Source organism: Bradysia coprophila, unplaced genomic scaffold, assembly GCF_014529535.1.
Source record: "Bradysia coprophila strain Holo2 unplaced genomic scaffold, BU_Bcop_v1 contig_87, whole genome shotgun sequence".
NCBI classification, from domain to species: Eukaryota; Metazoa; Arthropoda; class Insecta; order Diptera; family Sciaridae; genus Bradysia; species Bradysia coprophila.
This window is the reverse complement of record NW_023504014.1, coordinates 819,280-829,008: the sequence shown is the minus strand read 5'-3', so window position 1 is coordinate 829,008 and position 9,729 is coordinate 819,280. Positions and strand designations below refer to the sequence as shown.

General features: G+C 40.8%; 1 protein-coding gene across 2 annotated transcripts; it reads right to left on the bottom strand.

Moving 5' to 3' along the window:
* Positions 1-2,585: 2,585 nt before the first annotated feature.
* LOC119084592 (MPN domain-containing protein CG4751) lies at positions 2,586-7,051 on the bottom strand. 2 transcript variants are annotated; one of them, XM_037194638.1, is made up of 7 exons: positions 6,639-7,051; positions 6,211-6,568; positions 6,044-6,146; positions 5,812-5,981; positions 5,665-5,755; positions 5,567-5,605; positions 2,586-5,508 (listed from the first exon to the last, which is right to left on the bottom strand). In XM_037194638.1, exons 1-7 carry the CDS (start codon positions 6,750-6,752, stop codon positions 2,847-2,849), a joined length of 3,537 nt encoding a protein of 1,178 aa, XP_037050533.1. In that variant the 5' UTR covers positions 6,753-7,051; the 3' UTR covers positions 2,586-2,846. The 2 variants fall into 2 exon arrangements, with proteins under 2 accessions (XP_037050533.1, XP_037050536.1); XM_037194641.1 differs by having other exon boundaries at positions 6,648-7,051.
* Positions 7,052-9,729: the final 2,678 nt, after the last annotated feature.

The following is a 9,729-nucleotide window of genomic DNA, read 5'->3' as shown; positions in this document are numbered from 1 at the left end:
ATCACCCTGCAAATGCAATCTCCAGGTCCTTCAAACGTAAAAGGTTGTGTGGGGTTTCAGTAATGATGAGAACATGAAAAAAGGATGGTCAATGTGACCATTCTAGTACCACAGTCAAATATTACTTGGATATTACCGATTCACCTGCAACTACACATTTTTAGTTAACCTCATAGGAACGGCAAGTATAGCTATGGTAATCAATGAATCTTTTACTTCTGTTGTTCGAACCATCACCTACTGTTTTATACAAAATCTTTTGCTTAATTTGCTTTGTCGTTGCTGTCTATAGTACATCGTTAGCCGGTCCCAAAAGGCTCCAAAATTTTTTGCATGAAAGACGCATCATGCCCGCACGTTAGTTAGCGGGCGTGACGCAAGTCCACTACCAAAAATGTTTTAACAAAATTTTTTTGAGGACGGCGGAGCATATTTACAGCAACTTTTTTAGTTCTCCCTCTTAACTCCAATGACCCCCAAACTTAGATATTTGGAATCTGGGCATCAATACGAGTTCAACGAGCTATCACACGTTACTACAGCTTCAAAATTGGCTGAGATATTGAACTTCGAAATATTGATGTTTGTATGAAAATAAGCAAAATCTCGAATTTTCATGTAATGAAAATCGCCTACGTTAGTTAGTTAGTTCCCATGAAAAAGGACGATTTCGTAACTCCTAAACGTTTCTTACGATTTTCCTGAAATTTTGGTTATAGGTCAATCTCGGGCCCTATGCAAGCGTTTTTGGGAGCTAGGACTCCTGGAAGTTTCCATACAATGCCATATAACAGCGTGTGTTGTGTGTGTGTGTGTGAAAAGAAATAATTTTTTTTCAGCTAATAATTATGAATGTTGGAAAAAGTATTTTGATGGATTTTGGTTATTTTCGTCATAAATGATGTGTTCCAAGGTTGGTTCCTAAATTTTGGGATGAGAGATGATTCCTCTGGTACTTCCTAACTTCCATTGGATTTTTCAATGGATTTGAGTTATTTTCGATATAAATGAGGTGTTCCAAGGTTGGTTCCTAGATTTTTGGATGACAGATGATTCCTCTGGCGCTTCCTTACTTCCATCGGATTTATCGATGGATTTGGGTTATTTTCGATATAAGTGAGGTGTTCCGAGGTTGGTTCCTAAATTTCGGGATGAGAGATGATTCCTCTGCCACTTCCTAACTTCCATTGGATTTTTCGATGGATTTTGGGTTATTTTCGATATAATTGAGGTGTTCCGAGGTTGGTTCCTAAATTTTGGGATGACAGATGATTCCTCTGGCACTTCTTAACTTCCATCGGATTTTTCGATGGATTTGGGTTATTTTCGATATAAGTGAGGTGTTCCGAGGTTGGTTCCTAAATTTCGGGATGAGAGATGATTCCTCTGGCACTTCCTAACTTCCATTGGATTTTTCGATGGATTTGGGTTATTTTCGATATAAGTGAGGTGTTCCGAGGTTGGTTCCTAAATTTCGGGATGAGAGATGATTCCTCTGGCACTTCCTAACTTCCATTGGATTTTTCGATGGATTTGGGTTATTTCCGATATAGGTGAGGTGTTCCAAGGCTGGTTCCTAAATTTTGGAATGAGAGATAATCTGGAACTTCCTAACTTCCATCGGATTTTTCGATGGATTTGGGATATTTTCGATATAAGTAAGGTGTTCCAAAGTTGGTTCCTAAATTTTGGGATGAGAGATGATTCCTCTGGCACTTCCTAGCTTCCATCGGATTTTTCCATGGATTTGGGTTATTTTCGATATAAGTGAGATGTTCCGAGGTTGGTTACTAAATTTTGGGATGACAGGTGATTTCTCTGGCACTACCTAACTTCCATCGGATTTTTCGATGGATTTGGGTTATTTTTGATATAAGTGAAGTGTTCCGAGGCTGGTTCCTAAATTTTGGGATGACAGATGATTTCTCTGGCATTTCCTAACTTCCATCAGATTTTTCGATGGATTCGTGTTATTGGTTCCTAAATTTTGGGATGAAAGATGATTCCTCTGGCACTTCCAAACTTCCATCGGATTTTTTGTTGGATTTCAGCTGTTGTCGACATGAGTTGCCTACAAAACTAGGTACCCTTACACCTAAACTTCCAAAAGAACTGATATCCGCCAAAAAACCCTAAAGGGTAAAAGTGTGACGCAAGTCCTTGTTTCTACTTACAAAATAACTGATATCGCTGAGGGTGACGCATTTTTCGCATCAACGCAAAAGTGTTATCAACAAAAAATGGAACCAAAAAATTTAAGATAGAAAATTTTAGAAAAAAATTGCGTCACAAGTGGCAGATGTTGAGGAAACTACTGTTAGGAAAATAGTTCAAATAGAGAAAAATATGTCCTGAATCATCTGCCACTTGTGACGCAATTTTTTTCTAAAATTTTCTATCTTAAATTTTTTGGTTCAATTTTTTGTTGATAACACTTTTGCGTTGATGCGAAAAATGCGTCACCCTCAGCGATATCAGTTATTTTGTAAGTAGAAACAAGGACTTGCGTCACACTTTTACCCTTTAGGGTTTTTTGGCGGATTTTGTTGTACGTTCCGTGAATCGAATGAAAACAACGAACCAACTTTTTTACACAAAAAATGTAATGCAAACAATGACATCGATCGATTAAGTACTAAAGTGATTAGTAAAATGGTTATTAGGGGAATCTATAGTAAGCATATTGTTAATTGTCTGTCCAAAGTGTTACATTCGAAGCAGCTCAATATAATACTTTAAGTTGCACAAAATGCTTGAAATGCACGCCTAACGTCTAAGTATGAGATTTTGTCATTTTATTCTGGAACTCGAACTCGAAACACATTGGCGATCGTCTAAACCGAGGCTTAATCATTTGACGACAAATTGAGAGCAGCAGATTCGGACTCACTTTCTTGCATGTGCATGTTGGCCAACTCTTCGAGCTTTTGCATTTTCGATGGAGTCGACACAAGATCGGCAATGGATGAAAATTCCATTCGTTTCTTCAAACGCGATTCCAGTTGCGATGCTTCGCTCATCGAAATGTCCATTTGGGAAAATTCATTTAACTTTCGGGCATGATCGGTTGACGGAATGATCGGTGACGACATGGCATTCGGAACGTTGGAAACGGCAGAGATGGCTAGGTCTGCTGCACTGAAATTGTATTTGTTTAGGCTGGCTGGGCTGTCACGATTCTTATGGGATTTGTCCAATGCGGGCGATGCTGAAGCCTCACGTGATTTCGATGATGATGTTGATGACGACGAACTGACTTTCGGCGGTTTCATGATCATTGCGCTCAACGCTTCCTGTTGCATTTTGGCATACACGGCTGATGGATTCATGAACATATTGTTTGCAGCAAGTGTGGACTTTGATAGTGGATCTGGAATCGATGAATATTTGCCATGTTGTTGATAGAGAGCGGCCATGTCTTGTTGTGCTTTATCGATTGCAGCTTGAGTGTAATAAGCTGCGGTATTTGCAGCTGTTTTAGCGGAAGAAGAGGACACCGCTTGCGAAAATAGATTGCTGAGCTCAGCAGCATTGGCCTGTGAAAACAGTAGAGAGCTCAGATCGGAAGCTTTGTTTGACTGCAACAGGCTGCCCAGCATGTCTACGGAAGACTTTCCCCCTAAAGCGGATCCAAAAAGAGCTGATAAATCAGCTGCAGACGGTGTCATATGCCGGTCGCGTTCACTTTGGCCGGCCATCAATGATTGTAGATCTGCCATCTTTGAATGGGCAAACAAGGAACTGTAGTCGGGCTGTTGGCTTTGATTCTTTTTTTGAGACGATGATGCTGACGAACTTGCGGCTGATAATTGCTGCTGGAGCAGTGAAGTCAAATCGGAAGATTGTTTGCCACTTTGAAACAGTGAGTTGAGTTCGTGGATTTTTGGAGATGCTTGCAACAAACTGGTCAAATCAGCTGCCGATGGTCCATGTTGTTGTTGATGTTGCTGCTGTTGTTGGGATTTCTTCGATTTCTTTGGTATTTCTGGTAGTTGATAGCTTTTGCTCAGTGCTTCTGCCTGTTCCATGAGTAAGGAGGCGTACTCCTGTGACCGCATAAACTCACTGATGTTGCTGGCATCCCGTTTGTAGTCTTCTTCCATTTGACGTTGTTGTTGTTGTTGCTGTTGAGCTGACGATGAGCGTGAACTCTTCGACTTTTCATGTTTCGTTGAACTTTTCGGTGGATGATAATCGTTGGATGACTTGCTGCTGGCTCCACTAATACCTGGATAGTTGTACTGCGATTGCATCAGATAGCTGAGCTCTGTAGTTTTTTCCAGTTGCGCTAAGAAATCTTTCATGTTGTTAGCCGTTGCTGTTGCTGCTGACGACGACGATGACGACTGAGACTGTTGCTGTTTATTGGACGAATTGGACGAACTTGTGTTTGTCATAGCTGAGCTAACCGCCAATTGATTCAGCGAAGACAATCCGTAGTCCTTTGAGTTAAATAGCATGGCGTAGTCACTCGGGGAATAGTTGGAAAGATTCTTCGCCAGCGTCGAAAAATTGGCCGAATAAAAGTCGCTGAGACTCGCTTGAGTGCTTGGTGTGCTTGTTGACGGTAGTAAAGACTGTTCGTATTTGTGTAGATTTGCGCTGGGACTACTGCGTGTCAGATCGGTACGATCAACCGAATATTTATGAGGACTCGGTGCTGGTGAATTGCGCGTTCGTGTCGACGATGTGTCCGATTTAACTGGCGATGGACTTGCCCGAACGAATTTCGCTGGGCTAGCCGAGTTTGATGGAATCGTAATTGGACTGTCTCGCGGGGAAGACGATGACGTTTGAATACTGTTGTTGCTGGACATGCTGTTGGTTACGTTTGGAAGCAGCGTTGATGATATTGGAGATGGATTCATGTTCAAACCGGATGGTAGACTCAGTTGCTCTTGAAGAGTGCGTATCAGCAATTTATCCTCTTTCGATTGCTTGCTTTCACTTTTGTTGGTCAGATCTTGTCCGGCCTCGTCGGTGACTTCCTTCGGTTCCGGTTCTGGTTGTGGCGACGATGCCCATCGTGGTGGCGTGAATTCAGATTCGGGTTCCATTCCGAGCTCTTCACGCACAAAATTCCAAAATTCGTGATCGTTTTGCTTACGCGGAAACTTGGAGTACAACGTCACCTTGAGTTTCTCGATGTATGTCGTGTCCTCGTTGAATTGTGCATCAAAGTCGACCATATCGAACTTGAACTTCTTGTAATAGGCCACGCAGGCCTTCATTTCATCAATAATCTGTTTGGACAGTTCGTTGTCTTGCGTGACAGAGTATGTCATCAGCATGGGTCGTCCATATTCCATGATGCGATTCTCTGGCGGCGGAACAATCCAAAATGCCATGATGCTGGACTCTTGGGTAGGATTGTCCGGACTGTACGGCGCACAGATCAATCCAATGCATGGTGAATACGTTGCTTCCGATGCTCCACGCATTTTTATTTGATACTCCAGCTGAGCGTCACAGTCTCGAAGTGTCGGCTGGGCTGCACATCGAGGATGACTGAAAAAGTGTGTCGTTGGGAGAAATTCAATTTTTAGAACTTAGCTCTCAGTCTTACCTGTGATACCATCCAACCAACGTCAGGCCATTTTTCAACCTGTATCATGCGGAAGAGAATAGGGTGAAACCATCAATTTCAAGTGGCAGCATACTTACATTGCCCGTTGGATTTCCAACTCAGCCTGAGCAGCAGTTTCACGATCATGTCGAGAGTTGCGGCACGGATATGCATGGGTGATTGACAGTGCTGCAAGAATGATAGAAATTAGGAAAATTGCAATGAGAACCAAGGATTGGGCTCACTATGTGAATTTACATCCCATGAGCCGCCCAGGTATCCACAAACTTCGGTTTTGGTTAAATGACAGTGAAAGTCCATGAGTAGCACGGAAGATGTCGATATGGATACCAAAAATGGTTGAATCTTGTTCAACGATGCAAAGGAGACGGACTCAACCAACGTATTTGCGTCGCTGCATTCAAATGCAAAACAAAAATCATTTCGGTCGATTCACATTACAAACGATTCACTTACTGCACAACATTCCGATTGCTGACCGTATTGTGTGGTAGAACCACTCTCTTCACAATCGCCACCGGGCTCATCTCCTTTTTATCCGGTTCACCGTCGATTTCGTCTGGAATTGAAATGGACTCTGGTCTCTGTTTCAACTTCACTGAAGAGCAATTCCTATGACTTACCATCGCTTGGCGTTGACTCTTTGTGCAACTGGCACTTTCTCAGCCATTGTGCTTTGTAGGCGTCCAACTTTTTGCCTTTATACTTCACCGACGCCCAGCCGCACCCGGATTTCTTTTCCGGATTGATAATCCGTTTGCAATGCATGGCCCAAGCACTAGGCGAACAGAAAATCGTTTCCGTTTCTTGCGATTTGATCTTGCCATCTGCTAGGAGATCGCCCACAAATTTCTGACCCAGATACTCGATGGTCATCGTTGACTTGCCCGGTTCAAGCATTTTGGCTGCGAGTAACATTTGCAACGTTACCGTTCTGCCCGTTCCCTGATAGTTTTCAAAGTTTTCCGCCTTGGCGTCATCCTAAAAAACGGTTTACAGATTGAATTGTGTGATAGCTGAGGGCCTAGTCGGAGAGCAATTTTATATTTACGTTTCCCACCTCATCGTCGTCGGAATCAACCACTTCGGGTGTTTTCTGAACTTCTGATTCCTGATCTTTCTCAAGAATTTCATCCCCCGGTTTCACTGACATTTCTGCATTCATTTTTTGAGTGTGTGTATGAGCGGTGACTGTCAATGCAATTGTTTTTGTTGTTGTTGTTCAAATGTTTATTGGGATTTTTGGGTGCCGACCACTGGTTTTTAGCTTTTCAATTTCAATCACCTGCGATAGTTACAATTCACTGAATGCGTATGCCGAACGTCTGAGTCTATTTTCTTTCAAAACACTCATAGTTTCTGCACAAAAGTTCCTTTCTTATTCGAACGCTCAGAAATGTTTCCTTTTTTTTTGTTTGCCAGGTTGAATTTTCTTGACACACTGTCAGAGAAGTGACCGACAAAACATAGAATTTTTGTTTGTCAAGTTGGTCAGCTTTTATAGACTTGACAGACTTGACATTTTTGACATAAATCGCATAGAAAATTGGATGGAGCGTATATGGGTAATTCCAGCTAATTTGTGACTGTTCGAAATATTTTCACCAATTGAAATGCGATTTCGGCTTTTTTTTCCTTGAAAGCTGTTGACCAGACGCGTCGTTTAAGCCCCATATTACGTCTTTGGCCAAAAATCTCGGGGAGATACCACCATAAAAATGTATGCTTGTTTTCAGAAAATTTTTGAAAATTCTAGTTTATTTCACGAAACCTGAAACGATTTCACTAAACTTTTTTTTTGCTGAAAGCTATTGACAAGACGCGTAGTTCGACACCAATATGAGGTCATTGTAAAATGTGGTCTCGGGGAGACATGACCAAAAAGTGTTTGTTTGTATTCGACATTCCGAGATATTCTCAATTAATCTCAAATGATTTTTGTAAATTTGTTTTCCTGTAGATGTGGACCAAATAATTCCACAATTGCTCCAAATGACACGAAATTAAATTTTTTGAAGATTTTTGGTTCATTCTGCTTCGAAGTAAGGTAAAATCACTTCGACCCAAACGTTGCCGAAATTACATTTTTTCAAATAAAAACTGAAGATCGGTGTAATTTGAGCCAATCAGGTTAGTTGGGTGAGTAAAGTAGGTGACAATAGCTTCCCAGTGGTGATAAAAGTCATCCTCGAATTTTAACTCGTCGAGATTATCTCGAAAAATTTTGTAACCATTTTTAGACCCGTACGAAGTACTGGGGTCTTATAGGTTTACGCATACGTTTGTAACACGTCGAATTCGACTCCCTGAGTCAGGGGAAACCTATTGTGGTTGTCTAGAGATGCCAAATCCGCGAAAAAAAATGTCCGTCTGTCCGTCTGTCTGTCTGCACGATAACTTGAGTAAAACGCATCCGATTTTGAAAATTCTTTTTTTCCCGTTTGGTAATGTCAAAAGACAGGCTAAGTTCGAAGATGAGTGATTTTGGATCGACCCCTCCCGAGCTGTGGCCCAATAAGTGCTTTAGTGTTTTTCGAAGATATCTCCGGACATTTAAACGTTAAACTTGTAAGTGATACGTCAAATAAAAGGTATTTACAATACCGATCGACAAAAAAAAAGTTTATGGAAATCGGATGACCGACTCGTGAGTTAGACCCCTTGGTGTGGAACAGGCACAGGGCGGCAAGCAGTTTTTGCTTGTAGGTCGGCCACATTTGAACATATTTCGTCTGTTTTAGCTTTATTAGATAGGTATTGACCGTACCAATCAGGGAAAATTTTTTTTATGAAATTATGTTCTCCGGAGCGTGAGCTAGGTCTTGGAGTGAGCTCTTATCTGGCTACTCGGAAGTACAGTGAACGTGGTGTATTTTGACAATATCTCGAGTAAATTTTGACCGAATTTCATGAATTTTTTTTTGTTTGAAAGGTATTAACGAATGTAAAGCGTCGGTACTATTTTCGGTTTCCTAACAAAATGGCTGCCGGCGGCCATATTGGATTTTATTAAAAGTGATATATCTTGGGAAAAATGGTACTTAGAGAGTTTCTGTTAACATGGAAATAATGTGTTAAGTGTGAGGGGTTTCAGGGATTCCATATATGGACATCTATATATACCTATATACATCTATATTGAGCTATATACAGGCATATAGAGCTATATAATAGCATATTCCTCTGTGAAATGTTGTATATAGCTATGTATATAGCTGTTTAAATAGGAATTTATGAAATTTGTCTTCGTACGGGGCTGTCTATATTGCCTCCGGCAATTTAATTGTATATGATAACAAGGCAAAGAGTGGATAATGTAAGTGATTTAAAAGGAAGAATAGTTTTTCAGCAGAGAAGAAAATGAAGTAAGAGAAATGAAGAGTTTCACATTAAAGTCTTTTGATACGAATAGGTGTTTCGTACGGGTCGGCGTTAGCTATGTTTTTAAACGGTTTTGAGCCGAAACAACATTTTCTGTAGGGTAACAACCACCAATTGTGAAAAAAAAATATTTCTGGCTATTTATGACCCCCGAAAAATATCACTTTTTTAGACATATCTCCCCCAAATTTTGGGTTACCAACCTCATATTGGGCTTAACCTGCGCGTCTTGACCATAGCTTTCAGGGAAAAAAAAGTTTACCGAAATCAGTTTTTATTTGGTGAAAATATTTCGAAAAGTCACAAACGTGTAACGCAACTAACCGCCGACTTTTGCGATCATACAAGTCAGACTTCGCAGGCTAAAAATTCCAATTCTTGTTGGTATGAAAGCACTATGTCTCCTGAGTATTAGAAAATTTATAGACTGATTTGTTACCGCAAAACATAGCCAGCACAATTAACTTTATGACTCACAGTTAACGAAATTTGTAACGCAACTAACCATGGAATTACCCATATGCGATCATGAAGCGTACTTTGCTTTTGAAACAACTCTTCGCTTTCGTTGTTTCTACTTCCATTTACCAAATTTCATAGATTTTCTGCGAGTGAGTTGTTAGAAATAACATCCGAGTGACGGTCGATCGAATCTATCAAACGATTTTTTTTTAAATTCAACTTCTAAAACATCCACGAACACCACGAACAGTAAAAGAACGCATCAACGCCAATCCACACCATGGCAGGCATTCATTGAC

Bases quoted from the DNA above. Each gene is read 5' to 3' on its own strand.
- LOC119084592 (XM_037194638.1), bottom strand. From the start codon at position 6,752: ATGAATGCAGAAATGTCAGTGAAACCGGGGGATGAAATTCTTGAGAAA. The intron at 5,756-5,811 runs GTGAGCCCAATC...TCATTCTTGCAG, and splicing joins ATGGGATGTAAATTCACATA to CACTGTCAATCACCCATGCA. The intron at 5,606-5,664 runs GTAAGTATGCTG...CGCATGATACAG, and splicing joins TTGGAAATCCAACGGGCAAT to GTTGAAAAATGGCCTGACGT.